General features: G+C 36.4%; 1 protein-coding gene across 3 annotated transcripts in view; it reads left to right on the forward strand.

The window, feature by feature from the left end:
* VPS13B (vacuolar protein sorting 13 homolog B) overlaps nt 1-21,724 on the forward strand; it is a 1,004,773-nt gene that overhangs the window by 749,174 nt on the left and 233,875 nt on the right. For all 3 annotated transcript variants that reach the window (XM_027849971.1, XM_027849973.1, XM_027849972.1), the window contains exon 35: nt 20,208-20,345. In XM_027849971.1, the coding sequence (XP_027705772.1) occupies nt 20,208-20,345 (138 nt within the window). The remainder of the gene's footprint in view (nt 1-20,207; nt 20,346-21,724) is intronic.

Below are 21,724 nucleotides of genomic sequence, written 5' to 3' on the forward strand. Positions count from 1 at the left end.
CTGCCTCCATATAGAACTAGAAAATGCACCAGACCAAGTACTGATTAGAAAACCTAAGGGAAAAAGTAAAACTGAGGCCTTTTCCTAGCCCAGGTCAGCATAGGGAGACAGACAGAAAGGTCTACAGATACTGGGGATGGGAGTCTAGCCAGGAATAGTGACAAGAGAGCATTCCAGCGCAGGGAGAGGCTATGCACCAGCGAAAGAAGAGGTCCAAATCCAACAAATCGAGGTCCAGTCAGTTACTCACTACCCAGTTCCAAGTCACAGATCCAGGGCTCAATGAGAAGGGGACCTGCCCATAGATGCGGCATTCCAAGGTGAGGAGCAGTTGTGAGCCTCAGGTTATGTACCTAGCAAGGAGTAAGTTCAGAAGCAATGAGCAGTTGTGCAGTTCTGACTCCAGGAGCATAATGGGGTCTCAGTTCCTGCCTCCAGCCCAGCAGTGGAATCATAACTAAGGCAGGAATCCCAAAGCAAAAGGGAACCTGCAGTTTTCTCACTCTCAATCAGCAGATCTTTTCAACTGTCTGATAGCAGGTAAATCCAGCAGCAGTGTACTGAAACTCTAACTGAGACAAACCCACAGATGTCAATTAGAGTTCACCCGGGATCAGACAATTTTGGAAGCACTGAAAGCTTCTAAGGCCCAGGTTTTCCCTGAGATCCTAAGATAGCTCAATATTCAGTAACCCAAGAAAGCAGCAGCAAAACCAACTCAGACATTTCCTCCAGAAACACGCAGAGCACTGTCCTCATATGAAAACTGAAGTAGGAAGTAGGCTAGAAGAATGACCAAACATAGAAAACCATTATGGTGATAAGGATGGTAAGATGCACACCCAAAAGAAGAGAATAACTCCAAAAATTTACAAGCAAATCTTCAAAGAAAAATATAGTTTGGGTACAAGTTCAGCTAGAATAATTGCAAGAGCTGAAGCAACAGATTTTTGTATTTTTTTTGAGTTAACTTTTTTTATAAATGAAATTTGAGGATTAGAGAGGAAAAATTGGAAAAGTAAGTGAGAATTATAAAAGAAAAAATTAAGAAGGAAATCAACAGGTTGGCATAAGAGGTGCATAATCTTTCTCAAACAGCAAACTCCCTGAAAATTAGAACAGACCAAATAGAGGTTAGTGACTCCATGGGACAAAAAAAATAAAACAAAACTAAAAAGTAAAAAATAAAATAAAATAGAAAAAAATAAGGTATCTCATAGCAAAAAACAACTAATATGGAAAATCAAGGAAAAATAATTTAATAGTCCACTGGATTACCTGAAGGCCACAATAAAAAAAAAAAAAAAAGAACCTGAATACTATATTTCAAAAAATAATAAAATTATCCAGATTTCTTAGAACTAGAAGACGTAATGGAGCTAGAATCATATGATCACCTCCTGAAAGAAATTCCCAAATGAGAAATCCAAGAACATTTTAGCCAAAATCTAGAACTTCCAAATCAAAGAAAAAATATTGTAAGCAGGCAGAAAAAAAGAAAACGAATTCTAGTACTGAGGAACAATCAAGATCACATCAGATTTGGCAAACATCACTAAAAGCAGTATAGAGCTTGGAATAAGATATTCCAGAAGGCAAATGTTTAGAACCAAGAACAATTTACCTAGCAAAAATGAGAAAACAAGTTGTGGTGTATTAAATATGATGGAGTACAGTGATGAAAATATCAGAGAAACCTTGGAAAACTAATCTAGAGTAAGGCAAACAATAAGGAAACTACGTTGTAACGGTAATAACTTTTAAAGACCTAGGAACACTGATCAATGGAATGACCGACATTGCAGGTAACTAATGATAAAACGTACTACCCACCTGCTGATAGATGATGGATTCAGAGTGCAGATTGAGACATATTTTTGGACATGGCCAAAGCAGAAATTCATTTTACTTGACTATATGTGCTTATCAGTAGTTTTGTTTTTCTTTCTTTCTCAATTTGTGGAGAAAGGAAAAAGAAGATGGATTTTTGCTGATTTTAATAAAATAATAATAAAAATTTAAAATAAAGAGGGAAAATAACATTGTCTTAAAAAATAATAGGTATGATTTCAGCAGGTAGAACTGGAGAGCATGGAGGCATTCTGGCAATCAAGGGACAGTGTGAAAAAAAAGGCACAGAATCAGTGATAAATAATAATTATAATAAAAATAATAAATAAAAATAACAATTAGCATTTACATAGTACTTTAAGGTTTACAGAGACCTTTACAATTATCTGTTTATACTCATAACCACTCTTAGAGATAGTTCCTATTATTATATCTATTTTATAGATGAAGAAACTAAGGTAAAGAGAAGTTAAATGACTTGCCTATGATCATACAATTAGTGAATAAGAGCAGATTTGAATTCCTGTCTTCTTCCTGACCTCAGGATCTGGTGCTCTATCCACTTCACCACTTGGATATGTATGGATGATGGCTTGGTCATCATATTTACATAGAGCACAGCATAAGTGGAGAGGAATAGCATAAAATAAAGATGGAAATGTAGGGTAGTACCAGATCTAGAGGGCCTGAATGCTTATAAAAGGAAATTGAACTTTATTTCATAGGTAGTAGAAACCAATTGAAGGATTTTGAGGAGAGGAATGACATGATTATAGCTGTGCATAAAGAAAATTAGTCTGTCAGAAGAGTGAAGGATGGATTGGGGGGAGTGAGAGAAGGGGAACAGTAGAGGTAGAAATACCTACCAGGAGACTTCTGCAATAATTCAAAAAGATGATAATGAAGACCCATACTCATATAATGGTGTTAAAATAGAGTGGAAGGAAAAGCTACAAAAGACATTCAAAAGTAGACAGTTAAGCACCTGACAGCTGATTGGATTTTGGAGGTTAAGGGAAAAATAAGAATCAGGGATTACCCAAACAGTTCAAATAAAGATGACTGGGTAGTGAGTCCTTGGACAGAAACGGGGAAGATGAGAAGGAGAAGCAAATTTGGGGGAAAGATAGTAACAACTGCTACTTTATAGCACTTTAAGGTTATAAGCACTATGTCTTACCTGTAAGATTAATAGTGCTATCCCCATTGTATAGCTTAGGAAACTGAGTCTTATGTAGATTCTTAAATGTCCATTGGCTTAAATGCCCCATGGGTAATAAATTTTGGAGCCTGGATTCAAAATTAGAGCTTCTGACTCCTGGTTCTCAGTACTTTTTTCCCAGTACACAACACTGCTTCTATAAAAAAGATAATTTAACATTCGAAGCTAGAATTGCAGTGAAGGCAACTTATACTCTAATTTCTGCAGAACCTTTCCACTGTCTTTAACTTAAACCAGTATATGCACAGAAAACACTGAGGTCTTGGGTTCTAAATTGCACATTTCTAAATTGACAATCTAGAGCCTGATCCAAGCTTATGTGAAAAAGTGGCCTGAAGTCAGTAAGGTACTATATTCAGAGAACTGTAGAATATTGTAGTGGGAAAAAGGATCCCAGAAAAAACTCGTTTTCATAGGGAAAAAAAGGTATAATTATGTATAATTATGTATATGTAAATATAATTATACATAAATATGTATAATATATAATTATATATAATATAATTATTTATATAATTTATATCATATATAATTTATGTATAATAATAATATAATTATTTCTGATTCTGCTACTATAAACTGCAAGAATAGAAAGATTTTTAGCTTAAGTATGAATAAATGAATTATATATTCATATAGTCAAGAATTTTTGGACTTGGAAGAGACCATAGAAATCATCTAGTCCACTAGAGCCTCTCTGTAAACATCAGACACTGTCCTTTAGGACCATATGAGAGCTTTAACAAGTTTTCTACTTTTCTTATTAATGGTAATAAATGCCAGAGGAGAGCTACTGATTAGTAAATTCTGTGCTACAACAAAGTTATAGTTAGGGTTCCAGGTACTGCTGTTTACTAACCACGTGACCTTGAGTAAGTCAGTTTGCCATTTGGGCCTGAGTCTCCTACAATGTGAGAGGGTTTGACTAGATGACTTCAAAGGCTCTTTCTAGTTTTATGGCTTGGATAGTGCTGATTCAGCGCTATGAAAGTCTTAATTATTTACCTTTCACTGGGTTTCTCTTCACAGTCATTGTATGGCATTCCCGTTTCTAACCACAAATGCATCTGCTTGCTGACATCTTTATTTCCTGAATATTCAAATAGACATCAACACATGTTATTGAGTTTTTTGAGGAGGAAAGTCGGTTATTTAATTTTGGAGGAACTTTGAAAAGGCCACATGTTAGCATAAAATGAGCTCAGGAATGAGAATCAGAATACTGGGTTCTTGTCATCATTCTCTCCCTCTCTAGCTGTGCTCTCTGATGAAAGTCCCTTTACCTCTTGGGGCTGTTTCCTAAGCCATCAAATGAGGGGAATGGGGGACCAAGTAATCTGTGAGGTCCCTTCCAGCTCTAAAATGCTGTTATTCTGTAATCATAAAATTTTGAATCCAAAAATGTAAAAGTCCCCTACAGTTCTATTAAAGTACCACCCATTTTCATGATTTAAAGAGTAAATGGGGGCAACTAGGTGGCGCAGTGGATAGAGCACCAGCCCTGAAGTCAGGAGGACCTGAGTTCAAATCCAGCCTCAAAACACTTGACACTTACTAGCTGTGTGACCCTGGGCAAGTCACTTAACCCCAATTGCCTTAAAAAAAAAAAAGAGTAAATGCTTTTAAGAATCATTTCAAGAAATAGTTGGATAAGGAAAAAAACCCAATAATGGCAATAAGTAGTTAATGAAGAAAATTCATCAGTCTTCCTAAAATGTAATCTTGGCAAGTTTCAAATTAATAATAGGTAAATATCCTCTTCACCATTAACTACCCACCCTCATGTGATCAACTACCTCTGACTAGTTTTTTTGTTTTTTTTTTTTTGGTGAGGCAGTCAGGGTTAAGTGACTTGCCCAAGGTCACACAGCTAGCACATGTCAAGTGTTTGGTCTGAGTCCGAATTTGAACTCAGGTCCTCCTGACTTCAGGGCTGGTGCTCTATCCTCTGCGCCACCTAGCTGCCCCCTCTGACTAGTTTTTCAATATTTCAAACTAATACCAGACCTTTATGTAAGTAGAACCATTGGACAAAGTGGGTTTGCTGTCTTCATTTCCTATTACATGATTTGTTTTCCTTGCTAGAGTTCTTATTTAGCAAGCACTTTTCTGCTAATCAGGTAATATAATCAATAGTATACCATTTAATGTAGCTTCACAAAGCCCTGTGATGTAACCAAGCATAAACTTAACCTGCATCCAGTAAGAAAAAGCATATATCAAATGTACTACTGACCCATTTGCAGTTATCTTTCAGTTAAACAGAATAGTCAGATTCAGTGTGTGCCACATGGGAGGGAGCTGGGATAAGCAGAGTAGCAATTTACCACCATATCCTACGCTGCAAATATGTTGCCTGGCACAATGAAGAAAAGTGCCCTTAAATGTGACACTAGTGGTTGACTATTGTTTTCCTGGTTACCAAGAAATAGAAAGAGATTTCTGACATTTTAAGTGAAAAAAAAATCCAAACCTGTTCTCTGCCTCTTTCGAGCTTTCCCCCCTAAAGTAGGAATTTATTGTTTTCTGTAAGATGAGGAGAGTGGCACTAGGCCAGTAGCAATTTTAGCACATACACTTGGGGCCATGTGATGTTCTTATTTCAGACACTACTGAAGTTATTATGTGGATAATGGGATTTCCTTTTTGAGGTGGAGGAGATGGGTAGATGAGATTGTTTTTAAAAAATAGCAATACAACATGGCTTGTAATATTTTATTGTTTTCTATGCAAGTCATAAACTGTTATTGCATGTGCTCATATTCCTTTTTATGGAAATCATATGGCAACAAAAATTAAGCAGAATTGTTTCATTCTTTTAAAAAAAGACTGTATTATTTAAAGAGAAACTGTATTAACCATTAATGACAAGTTATAAATTATATTGAATGCATCTTTTCTCCAGAGATCTTTAAGTATTTTATAATTAATTAACTTTGATTTTATAAAAGGAAAAGTTGAATCACATGAGGACTGAAGTAGCTTGCCTTTTGTTGTGATCCTTCTTACCTAGCAAAGTCACAAAAAACAAGAACCTGGGATTCTGAGACAACTCTGAAAGAGAATCCCAGTCCTCTTCAAATAGTGTGATTCTATGTGTAATAAGAAGGTGTCTAGCCAAATACAATGACCTTTCCCTACCAAAGATAAACTTTAGAGGAGTTTTTGCCTTTTAAAAAGTCTAGTTCCAAACCAGGGATGGTAAATTTGAGCATTTTACTAAGTCTTCTCTTTTTGCAAGCTGTGTCAGATCTTACCCAGGTCCAAAGAGCCAAAACTTAAACTTACCCCTTTAAGCAAGTAATCATTTTAATAAAAACTGAAAATACAACTTTATGTTTATACAGCATTGCTTTTAAGTTTTTAAGACTAATCAACAGCAGGTCAGTAACAATATGACTGATCTGAATGAAGAAGTAGTAAAAAACAGTGATGGTAAAATGTGTCAGGTTACCAGCTTTTTTAAGCTACCTGTCACAGTGTTATCACATAGTCTTCATAGAATCACGGAATTGGAGAGCCTGAAGGGGCCTCTCGTCGAACCCATGTGCAAAGAAATCTCTACTATAACATAACCCAACAGATGATCATCCCCAGCCTCAGCATGAAGAATTCCAAAGGAGAAGTCACTTCCTCTCCGGCCACCTGCTCTACTTTTAGATAGTTCTGATTATTAAGAAACTTTTACTGACAACAAACCTAACTTTGCTTCATTTCCATTTTCATCCATTAGAGACAGCTAGGTGGCTCAGTGGTGGGAGCGCTGGGCTCGGAGTCAGGGGAACCGAAGTTCAAATCCTGCCTCAGATAATCACTAGCAACATCACCTTAGGCAGCTCAGGTTGCCTGAGGTTCCCAACTGTAAAATGGAGATTAATAACAGCATCTACCTCCTGGGGTTGTTGTGAAGATCAAACGAGATATTTAATTAACACAGTGACTAGCCCATAGTAGATACTTAATAAATGCTTATTTCCTTGCTTCCTTTGCTGTTGGTTCTGCCATCTGGGGACAAATAAAATAAAACTGATCCCTCCTCCACATGACAGCCCTTCAACTTCTTAAACACAGCTATCACATCCCCATGACTCTTCTTTCTCCTGGCTAAACATTCTGAGTACCTCAGCCTATTCTTTACCTCGTGAACTTAAGACACTTCTCCATCTTCTCTGAACAGTCTCCAGGTTATCAGTGTCTTTCTTAAACAATGGTGCTCAGAAGTAAACACAATACTTCAGTTGAGGTCTGACAAGGTCAGGAATACAATGGGGTTATAAACTCTCTATTCCTAGGAGCTATGCTCTTTCTGATGCAACTCAAGGTTGCCTTAACTGCACTAAGTTTTTTTTGCACCACTGACCCATATTGAGCTCCTAGTCCACTAAAACCCCCAGATCCTTCTCAAAACAATTATTATCTCTCCATGTCTCCCCCATTTTGTGTTTTGTGAAGTCATTTATTTGTACCTGTTCAAGACTTTACGTTTATTCCTATTGAATTTTATCTTATTAGATTCAGCCCAAATGTTCTATCCTGTCAAGATCCTTTTGACCCTCCTAAGAGCTTTCCATCTTACAGAATGGGTTATATAAGAACATCTTCACAGAAAAGTGATACAACAAATAATAAGCAAATCTAAGTTTTTTTAATTCAAAAGTGAAAATGAATGCTAACATATGTCCTCATTTGTCTTAAATATACAAATTCTATTATGTATTGTGTATCATGAAATGATCTTTCAATTGGAACTTCAAAAATATTTTGTATTGCATGAATATTAAACATCTCCTAATTCATAATCTCTGCCTTTCAAAGTCTTCCCCATTCTTTACTGTCCAACTGATTTATAAGTTTGATGACTCTTTTCCTTATAACCCTACCTTAAAAAAAATGAACTTACAATGAAACTCCCATCATGAGTCAGTTAGCAAGCATTTATTAAGTTCCTACTATCTGGCTAGCACTGTACTAAGCATTGAGGATGTTAATACAAAAGCCAGACAATTCTTGCACTCAAGGAACTTATATTCTAATAAAGAGAGACCAGGTGTGTTTTGGTTAGAAAGTCTTTAAGATTGTGTGATGAGCCTAGGGATGCCACTTCTTGTAGCAAGACTTTACTGATTTGATTACAATACCTAAAGAAAGAGATTGAAAGCCCCAAGGTGGGGTTTCAGGGTATATGTATGATGATAGTCAGCTAATAGAGTTGAGCTATTATGAGTTTTCAGATCATATACTCACCAATCATAACAGCACTAACTCCAAAGCAGGAGTTCCAAAGCTGGGTAGGTTAAATACCCCTAGTTATGGTCTCTATAGGTTGAGTGGTCTGGAGAGTACCTTATTATGGCATATAATCCTGGGTACTAGAAAGCAATGCCCGCAAAATGTAGGTCTGGAGGACTTAAAAAGACTTCCAAGTACCAATCCTGGAACAGATTGCATACCAGTTATCTGGTGGACAGCCTGGCTAAATCAGGTAGGCTCTCACCAAGTTGGCTGTGGGTTTGTAGGTTGGTAAATTTTTTGGACATAGAAACTCGTTTTTTATTCTGACCTTAACAAACATCACATTAAATCAGCATTTCTGTTTCCATAGTAAAACAGTAAAAAGATTGCACAAGAAACTGCAAATCTCCTTTTTTGGTGCAGCTTTCTCTTTAAGTATGTAATAAATTCAATCTGTAGCTTTCAAAGTTATCCAATTGTCTGTACTTCTTTCTGACTTTCTGTTCTCTTCATTTAAAATGCTTCAATGACTTTCTTTTCTAAAATTTTCCTTCCTTCCTTCCTTTTTTTTCTTACTATCCTATTCCTATCTGCCCTCAACCTCCTGTCATCATCATCACCACCCTCATTGAAGAAAAAAAGAAAAAAGAAAAACCAAGCCTTTACAACAAATTTGCATAGCATAACATATTTCCAAATTCATAGTGTCCAAAAATGTATCATTTCTGCATTTAGAGTTCATCCCTTCATCCCCTCTTTGTAAAGTAAGTAGCATACTTCATCATCAGTGGTCTGGAAATGTAGTTGATCATTACCTTAATCAGAGTTCTCAAGTCTTTCAAAGTTTTTCTATATGTTTTTCTATATAATCTATAGAATTTTTTCTCATAGTTCTGCTTTCTTCATTCTGTATCAGTTCATACAGGTCATCCCAGGTTTCTCTAAAACCATCTATTTCATCATTTCTTGCAGCACAATAATATTCCATTGTATTTATGTACCATAATTTGGTCAGCTATTTACTGATAAGTGGGAATCCCCTAAATTCCCAGTTTTATGCTATCAGAAAAAGAACTACTGTGAATAATACAAAATAATACAATAATACAAAAGTACATGTAGATCCTTTTCGTCTTCCTTTGATTTCCTTGGGGTAGAACCTAGTAGTGGTAATCCAGTATAAGTGGCTAGTTTTTATTACCAATCATTTTAATACTAAGATATCTTTAATACAAATGATCACTTTTGATTGCCTTTTTATACTCATTTACATAAATATACTATTTGGTGCTTTTCTGTCTAACTTGAATGGATAAAAAAATCAGTGGGTTAATATAGGTTTAAAAAAATAAGAAGAAGAAGAAAACAGCCTTTTTCCCTTGATGCTTCTCCTATCTGGAACAGCCTCTAATAAAAATAATGTTTTCTGCCAGTATCTTTATATGTAGCAGCTGGATTATTGGCCATCCTCATTTAAATAAAGATGTATGCAGTTGTTTTTTAACATAATCTTATTAGTTGTGTTTATAAATATTTTTAAATCAGTATTTGTTTTGTTTAAGGTAATGTAGTCCAGATTTGTAGTTGCCTCATTTCTTGAATATGCTGCCCGAGGCTGCCTCAAAAAATCATTTTTCTTCTTGTTTGTTTGGGGGTTTGGTTTGTTTTCGAAGAGGTGACTGTGCCATCTGGTCAATTTTGAAGGAGTTGAACCATCCTTAGGGTGTGTTTCTAACCCCTATATTCCCTCCTTTAGTACACATAGAATTAGTCCAGATCTTATAACCACCATCTTATTCTTATGTACTGAGAAACATTGAAGAAATTTGACGTTTAAATGTCTGCATCTATCTTCTTGGTTTTTCTTTTCCTTTTTCTCCTCTTTATTATCAACTACGTTAATAAACAGATGTTTAGGTGGAACTACATAAATGACACCTGATAGTAAGAGCAATTTTTTTTTTGCATGCGATATCTGGGTACCAAGATCCAAAATCTAAAATGTGTGACCTCTTTATGCATCTTAAGATACTACATTTTTGTAGATATAACTTAATACTCTTTGTTTTAGGTTAAATATTTTCAAATGTAGGCATGTGATTGACTGAGGCACTCATGACCTCAGTATAATCTTTCATGGCACAGCTTGAATATATGCAACTGCAGTAGTTGGCTTCTTCATCTCTGTTAGGAACAGGACTGCAGAACAGGTGCCAAACATTTCAGTAAACGCACAATTGAAAACTCACAGACTGGCTTCTTACACTTCATAAATCATAACTTGATTTCATTTAGCAATTGTAGCTATAAAAAAAAGGATTGAATTACACTTTTTTTGGAACTGAAGATTTTGCTAATATGCCTGGAAGGACTTAGAATTGACCTGTGACTTGAATGCCATAAAGATCAAGACTTGAACATACATGTATAAAATTAGTGTCCTCCTTCCTATCATCACCTTACATTCATTTATTAGCTCATATATGTGTAATACAAGTACACATATGCATGTATATACATGTATACACACACATTTTATCTCCCTACCCCCGCCTCCCAATTAGAATGTAAAGTCCCTGACAGTGAGTACTATTTCACTTTTATATTTTTGACCTTGGTAATTAGCACAATGCCTGGCACATAGTAAGCCCTTAATTAATGTTTGTTGATTAATTGACTGCCATTATTACCTTGATGAGACATACCAAAGAAATGGAGACCTTGGAGAGGCCTAGCCACTTCATCACTTAGAGAGTTCTGTAGGGAGAATGCTTGGATCAGAATGGGGAGGGAAGGAGCTTTGAGCTGTCAAGACCTGTGTCTAGACTCAGCTCCATTACTGTTTGACCATATCCCTGAGCTTTCTCATTTATAAAATGGAAATGATCATAATTGTTCAGCCTCATTTCTCAACCTTTTGCAGTCAGGTCCTGCCACTCAACTAAAACTACTGTCACCAGGGTTAGTGTTGAATACTTTACTGCTAAATCCCTTGGCCTTTCCACTTGACTTTTCTTTCTTTTTTTCATATATTTTTACTTATTTCATTAAATGTTTCCCAATTACATGTAAAAAAATTTAACATTCATTTTTAAAAATTTTGAGTTCTACATTCTTTTCCTTCCTCCCACCTCTTGAGAAGGTAAGCAATATGATATTGATTATACATGTGAAGTCATGCAAAACACATTTCCATATTATCCACGTTACAAAAGAAAACATACGCACACACACAAAAAGAAAAACTATTGTGTAGATGTTGGTTGATGCCTAGTTTCTTCCAAACTGTTTTCTAGTTTTCAAAGCAATTTTTGTCAGATGGTGAGTTCTTACTCTAAAAGCTTGATCTTCAGGTGTATCATAAACTAGTTTACTATAGTCATTATATTTACTCTTGTGTATTGTGTACCTAATCTATTCCCAGAATCCACCACTCCATTTCTTAGATAGTACCAAATGATTTTGATGATTACTATTTTGTAACATAGTCTGAAAACTGGTACTGCTCTGCCACCTTCCATCATATTTTTTTTTCATTGATTCCTTTGACTTTTATCTGAGTCTGACACAGTCTGCCACCCCTATTCTCCTCCTGGATATTTTTTTTTCCCTGCTTTGGATTCTTTGACACTTCTTCTTTGTTTGTTCTCCTGCCTGTATATCTGCTTCTTCTTGTTATGCTTTTCTGTATCATCATCTATGGTTTTTACCTCCCCCCCCATCTGATGTCTCCTCAGACTGTCTAGAACCTTTCTTTTCTCCCCTCTTTATTTAAATACTCTTTCTCAATGATATAAACATTCTAAGGGGTGGAACTGAAAAGAAAGTATGTTTCAGGAGTGGGGAACAGCCTGTGCAAAGGCACAGAGCTGGAAGATTTATATGGCAGTACCTGGTAGGCTAGAATATAAATTGAACAAAGGAGAATAATGTAAAATAAATCTGTAAAATCTAGGAATTTGGCAGCAGTGATAAATCTGTTTCCAGTCAGTCCCCTCTCCTATTGATCCTTCACATCCTGCTAGTTGAATATTAAAAAAAAAAGAACAGGTATGACCAAACCCAGACGTTCTTGGGAAAATTGTAGTCATAAGATGTCAGAGTATAAACCCCTCATTTTACAGATGAGAACACTGAGGCCCCTGTGCCTCACAGAGGTGTGTAGTGGCATTAAATGATATTGGAACCCAAACCTTCTAACTACAAATCTACTACGCTTTCCAGTTCACCAATCTCAGGTGTAGGTTGGCCCCTAGTACTGCACAGGAGCTTGGGAGCCCATTTCTTCGTCCTTTTTTCTTTCCCTTGACAGTGAGAGGCTGCTGTGATTCCTGGTCACAGCGAACAGCCCAGATTCTTAGTCATTCAACAGCCAGTCGACAAGCATTTATTTAACCCCTTCTATGAAACATTACAATAACAACTTAAGAAGAATTTGCTCCTATGATTAAAAAAAACAGAGTAGAGAACTACCCAGACTGACTCTATAATAATGAGGGAAGTTTTTGTAGGACTTAGGAAAAGAAAGGGGCCCAACAAGTCCTATGTCTTTTACATTTTTGGAAGTTGAAAGAGAGACTCAGCTGCTTTCCCTTTCTGCTAGTGTCGTTCCAAAGCCAGGAAATTTTACTTCAGTCATTTAGCATTGCTAGAGCTAAACACAAGCCTGGCTGCCAGCAGTGACTCCACGGGGTCTCACAGATGGAAGTGGAGTGACCTAATACAGCAGGTCCTCATTCGGAATATTTTGTTTTCAACTACAACTCAGATCTCTCATTAAAGGACACCTTGTGCATCAAAAAAAAATTATATATATATATATATATATGGACCCTAGACTGGAGGTGACAAAGGGAGATCAATTCAGTCAGCACCCAGTTAATTTTTCTCCACCACTTTGTACTTCTCCATTTTTCTTCTACATTCCCTTCATTGACAATAAACTTCACATCTTCTTCTTTTAGTGCAAAAGGTGTCCAGATCTCAAACTTGAAACTGAATGAGATTAGAAACCTTATATTAAACATTTTAAAATCACTTACAAATTACTTTTTATGCTCTCCTTTTACAGATTAACTGCAAGTCAACATGTGGATCACAGGGATCCTTATGTAGGGTTTAGTGCCCCCTTTCTATTTGAGTTTGACACCCCAACTCCAGTTCAACTGTGCTAAAGTGACCAAAAGAAAATAGAAAAAAAGGGAGGGAGCCATGAAAAGAAATGAACAGGCAATTTTCAGAAAAAGAAATCAAAGCTCTTAATATATACATGAAAAAATGTTCTAAGTCATTAATGATTAGAGAAATAGAAATTAAAACAATGATGAGATATCACCTCACACCAATTAGATGGCCACCATGACAGAGAAGGAAAGCAAGTAGATACTGGAAGGAATGGGATGGAGAAAAATTGGGACACTGATGCACTTTTGGTGGAGTCCTGAACTGGTCCAACTATTCTGGAGAGCAATTTCAAACTACTCTCATAGGGCTATACTCTTTGGTCCAGCAATATCTTTACTAGGTCTGTATGCCAAAGAGATCAAAAGAAAAGGACCTCTGTGTACAAAAATATAGCAGTTCTTTTTGTGGTGACAAAGAATTGGAAATTGAGGGGCTGCCCATCAATTGGGGAATGGCTGAACAAGTTGTGGTATAAGATGGAATACTATTGTACTATAAGAAATGACAAGTGGGGTGGTTTTAGAAAAGCCTGAGAAGACTTATATGAACTGATGCAAAATGAAGTGAGAAGAACCGAGAGATCATTGTACACAGTAACAGCAATATTATAAGGACAATCAACTGTGAAAGACTTAACTCTGATGAATACAGTGATCCATGACAGTACTAAAGGACTCCCAATGAAAAAATGCTTTCTACCTCCAGAGAAAAAACTAAGTACAGATTAAAATATATTTTCTTTCACTTTATTTTTCTTGGTCCTTTTTTTTTTTTTTTGCAACATGGCCAGTGCAGAAATATGTTTTGCATGACTTCACATGTATAATAAATATCATATTTCTTGCCTTCCCTATGGGTGGGGGGAGGGAATAGAGGGAGAGAGAGAATTTGGAACTAGAAATAATTTTTTAAAGGGAATGAAAGAAAAACAAAACACCTGTTACGAACATGGATAATCAAGCAAAACAAATTTCCTCTTTGGCCTTGTTAAAAAAAAAACACAAAACATTTCATCATGATTTCTTAAAAATAATGGTTGCTTACTATGCTGATCAGAGATTCTAATTTTTTCAAAGTTGTTTTTTCTTGCCATATTGTTGTCATTGTATAAATTGTTTTCCTGGTTTTGTTCACCTCACTTTGCTACAATTCATACAGGTCTTCCCAGATGATTTCAGAGAAACTAAGAGGTTTCTTCATTTTTTTTACAGCACAATAGTGTTACATCACATTTATATTCAGGGGTGGGGACTGTGGCCTTCTAGGTCCTCAGGTGTGGCCTTTTGATTGAGTCTAAGTTTTACACAACCAAATCCTTTTATTAAGGGGTTCTGTTCTGTGAAGTTTGGGTTCAGTCAAAGGGTCACACTTGAGGACCTAGAGGACCACATGTGGCCTCGAGGCCACAGGTTCCCCACCCCTGCAACTTGTTCAGTTGTTCCCCAATTTATGAGCACCCTCTCAGATTCCAGTTTTTTTGCCACCTCAAAAAGAGCTGATATAAATATTTTTCTATCCTTAAGTAGAGTATATTTTGCTTAAGGCTAATCCCTCCCTGCTTCTAATTCCCTCTTCTCCCTTCTCTTTCCCTCCTATTTTCCTATTGAGTGAAATGTATTTCTGTATCCAACTCTGTGTGTGTGTGTGTCTGTGTGTGTGTGTGTGTGTGTGTTTTCATCCTTTGACCAGCTCAGATGAAAGTGAGGTTCAAGTGTCAGCTGCTCACCCCACCCTTCCTCATTGTTTACATAGATATCTACTTGTGTACCCTCATTATATAAGATAATTTTCCCTAACCTTCCTTTCTCTAGTGTATTCTTCCTTTCTCTTTCCATTCTTCTTTTAGTTCAGCTAACTCTTCATTTCCCACCAGCTACATTACTTAGTCCTCAGCTCCACCATCTTCATTCCCAGTCCCTGCCCCCAGGATAAGCTCATCAGTAGTCATCATCACTGAGATTGCTTCAGCATTAGTACTCATATCTTTACTACCTTCAGTTGCCTCTTTTCCTCTGATTGGAGCACTGGAGAGTGGAAGATAAAATTATTGCCAAAGACTTTCTTTAAAAAGGGCTCAAAAGCTCAGCCAACTCTTTATTTCCTACCCGCCACATTGCTTGATTTGGCTTCATCAACATTATGCCCTTCTGCCTCCCCCCAACCCTGCTTTTTAGCTTGATTTTGTGTATTATCTTCTTTCATTAGATTGTAGTCTCTGGATTTGTATCTCAAGTGCTGGGCGTAGTGCTTAATATATAGTAGGCATTTAATAAATGTTTGTTGTATTGTATTGTAAGATCATCATGACACAACAGATCCACTCCCAAACCCTCTAATTAGACTCTCTTTATGACTCCTGATGCTGATAGGGTTCTGAGGGGACATGCATATCCTGAATCCATATTAAAATGCAGAGTTTAGCCTTGTGTATAGTCCCCTTATGATTGCTCACTCATGTTTACTTTTTTAATGTTTCTATTGACTTCTTTGTTTGCCCTACAGAGTTTTTATGCAGTTCTGATCTTTTCATCAGGAATACTTGGAAGTCCTTTTTTTTTTTTTAAAGATTTTTTTTTCCTCTGTAGGATTATACTCAGTTTTGCAGAGTCAGGTGTTCTTGATTATTAGCCTATGTCCTTTGCCTTCTTTAATATTGTATGGTAAGCTTTCCATTTTTGTTATAGTGGTAACTATAAGTAGCTCCTCAGTATTTAAATTCTTTCTTTGTGGCTACTTGTAGTAGTTTTTCTTTGACCTAGAAGCTCTAGACTTTGGCTATAATGTTTGTGGGAGTTTTTATTTGGGAGGTTTGTTTCAGGAGGTGACCAGTGGATTGATTCTTTCTATTTCCACTTTGTCCTTTGGTTCCAAGAGATCTGGCTAGTTTTCTTTTAAGATTGCTTGAATTATGGTCTATTTTTTTTGTTTGTTTGGGTTTTGGTCATGGCATGCAGGTAGTCCAACAATTTTTAAATTTTTTTCTACTTGATTTGTTTTCCTGGTCAGGGGGTTTATTGTATTTTGTTTTTTGTTGAAATACCCTACATTTTCTTTTCTTTTTTTCTTTTTTCTTTTTTTGGATTGATTTTAATATCTCTTGGTGTCTTATGGAATTATTAACTTCTATTTGGTACATCCTATTTTTCTAGGAGTTTGTTGCTTGGACAGTTTTGTACTTTGTATTCCTTTGATCTGATCTAGGAGACCTTTACGGTAGGCCCCAGGGCATTCATGTTTCACTAATGTCTCTACATTTTTCTAATCTCACCCTGCTGAATCCTTCTGACCAGGTTTAGGACCTGTCACTGCCCTGCTCAGTAAACTTCAAAAATGCTCTTTAACCTCTCTGATCAAATGTAGAACTCCTCTGTTGATCACTGTCTTCCATGCCTAGAATAAATTCTCTCCTTGAATATCTAATTTCCTTCAAAGCTCATCTCAAGTGACACCTTCTGTGGGAAGTTTCTCTTAACCTCAATCTCTCTACCTCGCAGGATTGCTGTATATAGCTCAAATAAGATAAAGGTATAAAGCATTTTACAGATCTTCAGTAGTGCCATCATTAGTCATTCAACAAACATTTATTAAGCACTTCCTAGGCGCTAGGTTAAGCACTGGGGATACAAAGAAGGGCTAAGACAGTCTCTGCCCTCCAGGAGATCACAATTAGGTGGTACAATAGATAAAACACTGGACCTGGAGTGAAGAAGCTGTTCTTGTTGTTGTCCACTTGTACCCAATTCTTCATGACCCTGTGGACCATACTCTTCATGGAGTTTTCTTGGCAAAGATACTGGAGTGGTTTGCCATTTCATTCTCCAGTATATTAAGGCATTCAGAGATTAAGTGATTTGCCCAGGATCACACATCTGGGAAGTGTCCGAGGCAGTATCTGAACTCAGATCTTCCTGACTCCAGGCCCAGCAGTCTATCTACTGAGCTACCTCGCTGCTTTCTGGAGTGAGGAAGACCTAAGTTTAAATCTTGCATTGGATACTTACTAGCTAGACACTTAACCTCTCTCTCAGTTGCCCTGTTTGTAAAATGGGAATAACAATAATAGTACCTAGTTCCCTGGATTGTTGTGAGGACAAAATGAGAAAATATTGGTAAAGCACTTTACAAACTTTTAGAAGTTCTACATATCCTAGCTTTTGAAGCTTTCTCAAGTTTACCCAAAAAAGGGAAGAGAGATATAATAAGATAGAAGGAATTATCAGATCATGGGGTATGTTTATAGGCACCAAGCAACCAGCCTGGTTAGCCTAGATAGGGAGAGACTGAAGATTAGTGATGAGGTGGGAATGATAAAGAGGGAAATTCATTGAAGAAGATGGGATAGAATGAGATCAGTGTTACATGTAGAAAAGTTTGCCTTGGCAAGGAAAAGGTATACTTCTTTGTGTGAGACAGAAGTAAAGAAGGAAAAGACTGTGAGTGAAGACATCAAAATAATGAGAGATAAGGAAGAAAAGAAAAGAGGAGGGACCTCTTAGTGAATATTCTAATTTTTCTTAAGAAGTATGTGGCACACTGACTGGCTTTAAGGGAGAGGGTTCCATGGGAGGATTAAGGAAGGATGAAAAGCTTTGGAATAGCTGGTGTGGTAAATGGGAGAAAAAATGATTAAGGAAAAGTAAACGGAGTGCCTTGCTGCAGGAAGAGCCCAGTTGAGATCATGTAACATAAATTTAGTGTTCCCAAGTCAGCATAATTTCATGATTTTCTCCAGCCCCATTCAGCAACACATGAATAAGAGCAAAGGAGGCAGATGGTGGGAAGAGTAATTCATGGTGGAGGTTTGCCAAGGCATAATTGGAGATAAGAAAAGAGTACAAGGTACTAAAGTACAGGGGATAGTATAGAGTTGAACTGATTCACCAAGGAGTTGAGATAGGGAAGGGAAGGTAGTGTAGTGTAGATGGTCCAAGGGTGACAGGTGACAGCTGGAAGGATTAGAGGTCATGGTAAAATGAAAAAATAAAAGATTATAATCAGGTAAAGAAATTTCAGAGTCAGAACTCTGTGCAGATCCAGATTCTGTGTTCTAACCCAGGGCTTCATAAACTTTTTCCACTGGCAACCCCTCTTCTCATTTTTTGGCAGCTGTTGCATGCACGCGCAGTGCAAAGTGAGAGTGCTTTGTGTTCAGAATCTAGGCTGCTGTGAAGTTGCTCGATGCAGCACAGGCAAGTACTGCCAGAAACACCTCAGTTTCCTTTGTGGGCTTTGCGCATTCAGAAACCTTTTACTGTTGCCAAATTTTCCATGGGGTCGTGACCCCCCCCCCCCCCCCGTTTAAGAAGTAACCTTGTAATTTCTTTGCTTACAATAGCAAATTTATTAGAATGCTAGAAACATGAGCCTGTCTTACTAGCAACAACCCATGTACAAGGCCATACTCTGAGAGCAAGACTAAGAATAGCATTGCTTAGTAATTCATATACTCACTGCTTCAAAAACATGCATCATATTTATTAAAAAAAAAAAAAGAATGCACTGATAGCATTTGATCTTTACCACATAGGTCTGACATCACCATCAGTTGGTTTCAGTATTTTCTTTGAAATTACATAAATGTACATAAGTGCCAGATTTTCATCAGAATCACATGACAAGGTCAAGAAATACAAATTCCAAGGTAAAATTTATGTGCCAATTCACATATGACAGTGTTAGTGTAAGACCATCTGTTGAATATAGTATGTAAATGCCATTCTTGAAAGTAATCCAATCAATAAAACCGAAAATAAATAATACTTTATTAAGACTTTTCAAATTAAATGAAAATGGGATAGATGGACTCTATAGCAAGAGCATCTCTAGAAAATTTACATTCTGAGGCCATTAAAACACACAGAAAAAAACCTTGGAACTAAAGGAAAACTGAATATTTAGGTTAAAAAAAAAAACACAGAAAAGTAATTATATGCCAAGATACAGCAATCGTTTTTAAAGAGTTATTTCATTAAGAGTAACATTGCCAAGAATTAAAAAAGTAAAACTCACTTATTTTTCCATAATCAATAGCCAAAAAAGGGTAAATAAAACTATGTAGTAGTAAACATATAAAGTTGAATACCTCAAGTTTTGTTTTTAATTGTGGATCTTAAGGAACTGACTTTTTTTTAGATCATTTAGGTTAATTAGGAAAAGCTACTGAAGGAAATTTCAAAAGCTTAGCAATAAAAAGTGATTACAATGTCAGTGAAACCCCTAATTAGATCAAATAACTCTTTAAGCAATACTAATCAATGGCATCTTTAAGTAAGTGTGTTCCACTGTTTTAAGCTTCTGTAAAGTTTACTTTTTTGTTTTTTTAGTTTGGTTCTGGCATCGTACAAAAAAAAAAACGGCCAACAAACCTCTCCAGCATTCACTTAATGGTCAGCAATTTGTTTAACATAGACTTTAATGAAAAATGAAATAAGTAAAATTTCAGCTGATCTTTATTCTCTTAGCTGCTTCAGTAGCTATTATATTACATATAGCAGATGTTGTTAGTAACTCAATCTTGGAATTACGATGTGTGTGTATGTTTGTGTGTATACACATATATATACGTACAGCTATATTGTAAACACATTGTGTATCATTGCTAAATATTTAAGAAGTATTTGCCTGCTGTATTGGAGCTGATTTCCTTGATTTCTTGAAAGACCCAATTTATAATCTTGAAATGTTATTAATGGTTATGATTATGATTTTGTCACTTCAGATCCTGGGAAGACACTGCCAGAAGCTCTGGATTACTCCAAGGTCTGGTTACAGACAGTAGCTGGAGAAATAGATACCAAAAGTGGAATTCCACCTTCTCTTGTTGTTCTACAAATTAAAGACTTTCTTAATGGGCCAGGTAGGATATTGTGTTTTCATGTAGATGTCCGTTTTTAAAATCATAAGCATTGATGTGTAATATAGAATTACAGAATCAATTTAAAAGTCTAAAAGGATCTCTTGAGTCATCTAATGACCATTTGTCTCATACCTGTATGGGGGAGACAAACCTCTATAATACAACCTATACATGGTGACACAGCCTTTAGTCAAAGGCCTCCAGTGAGATGAACCCATTACCTCCTAAGGCAGTGCGTTCCACTTCTTGAGGGATGTGTTAGGAAGTTTTTCGTTTCATCAAACCTACATTTATCTCTTTGCAGCTTCCACCCATTGTTCCTATTTCCCCCCTTCTGTGGCCAGGGGAAACAAGTCTGTTGTCTCTTTCACATGTCAGCCCTTCAAATACTTGGTCAATTGATCTACATTTTTTTAAACCAGCGGCAAATAGTTTGGATGATTGCAGTTTTAGAATATAGTTTGAGGTCTAGAAGAACTATTCTTGCTTCATTCCTGCCTTTTTCTAATATTTTATTTGATATTCTGTATTTTTTGTTTCTCCAAATGAATTTTGTGGTCATTTCATCAAGATTTGAATAGTATACTTTTGGTCGCTGTGAGAAAATGTAAAACATTAGGATGTTTTAGAAATGTGAGTTCTTTTTCTTCATCGTAGGATGGGAAATGTGGGGGGACCACAATATGTACTGGAACTTATAGAATAATTTAGTCATATGTTTTTAAATAAAATGTTTGTATTAGAACCTTCATAGGTCTTCATATACCTCTATGGTTCCTGTTTGCAAGAGGGAAAACACAATGATAAATGGTATAGGAGGGGATTGGAGCTGAAAGATCTTCAGAAATTCCTGTCTTTCTCCCAAATATGACTGCAGTGTGGGAGGATAAAGGATAGTGGTTCAAAAGGGAGCCACTTCCATGGAAAACTAGGACTGCAAACAAACAATTACTGAGAAAGCCACAGAGGATTGTAGTTCTATTAGAGGACTGTAGTACTATTATAGAAAATAGAGCACTTGGCAAGGTCAAGCCAATAGAGTAAAAATATGAGTATTTTCTAATTAGTTTGAAGCAAAACCAAGCATAATATTAATAAGATGCTTCATGGAATTAGATAAAACCAGAAACCTTGTATAGGGAGAAAAAAGCAAACAGGCAAGAATATTGAGGGAGAATTAGCTTTATTTCTTTTTATAGTCTTTTTAAGGATCCTTATCCTAAATCATGTTCATATTAACAATTTGAGGCCTCAGAGCATGGCCAGCTACCTCTCCCCATCAAACTTCTAGGAGTATCCCTCTGAGGTTTGGGTATCTTTCTGATGTTGTCAGCTCAAGCCCCATTCTGTGTTCTTTGCAATGTTAACTGCCAGTCATT

This window comes from Vombatus ursinus, unplaced genomic scaffold (genome assembly GCF_900497805.2).
Source record: "Vombatus ursinus unplaced genomic scaffold, bare-nosed wombat genome assembly UNPS02008961.1, whole genome shotgun sequence".
In the NCBI taxonomy this organism is placed as follows: Eukaryota; Metazoa; Chordata; class Mammalia; order Diprotodontia; family Vombatidae; genus Vombatus; species Vombatus ursinus.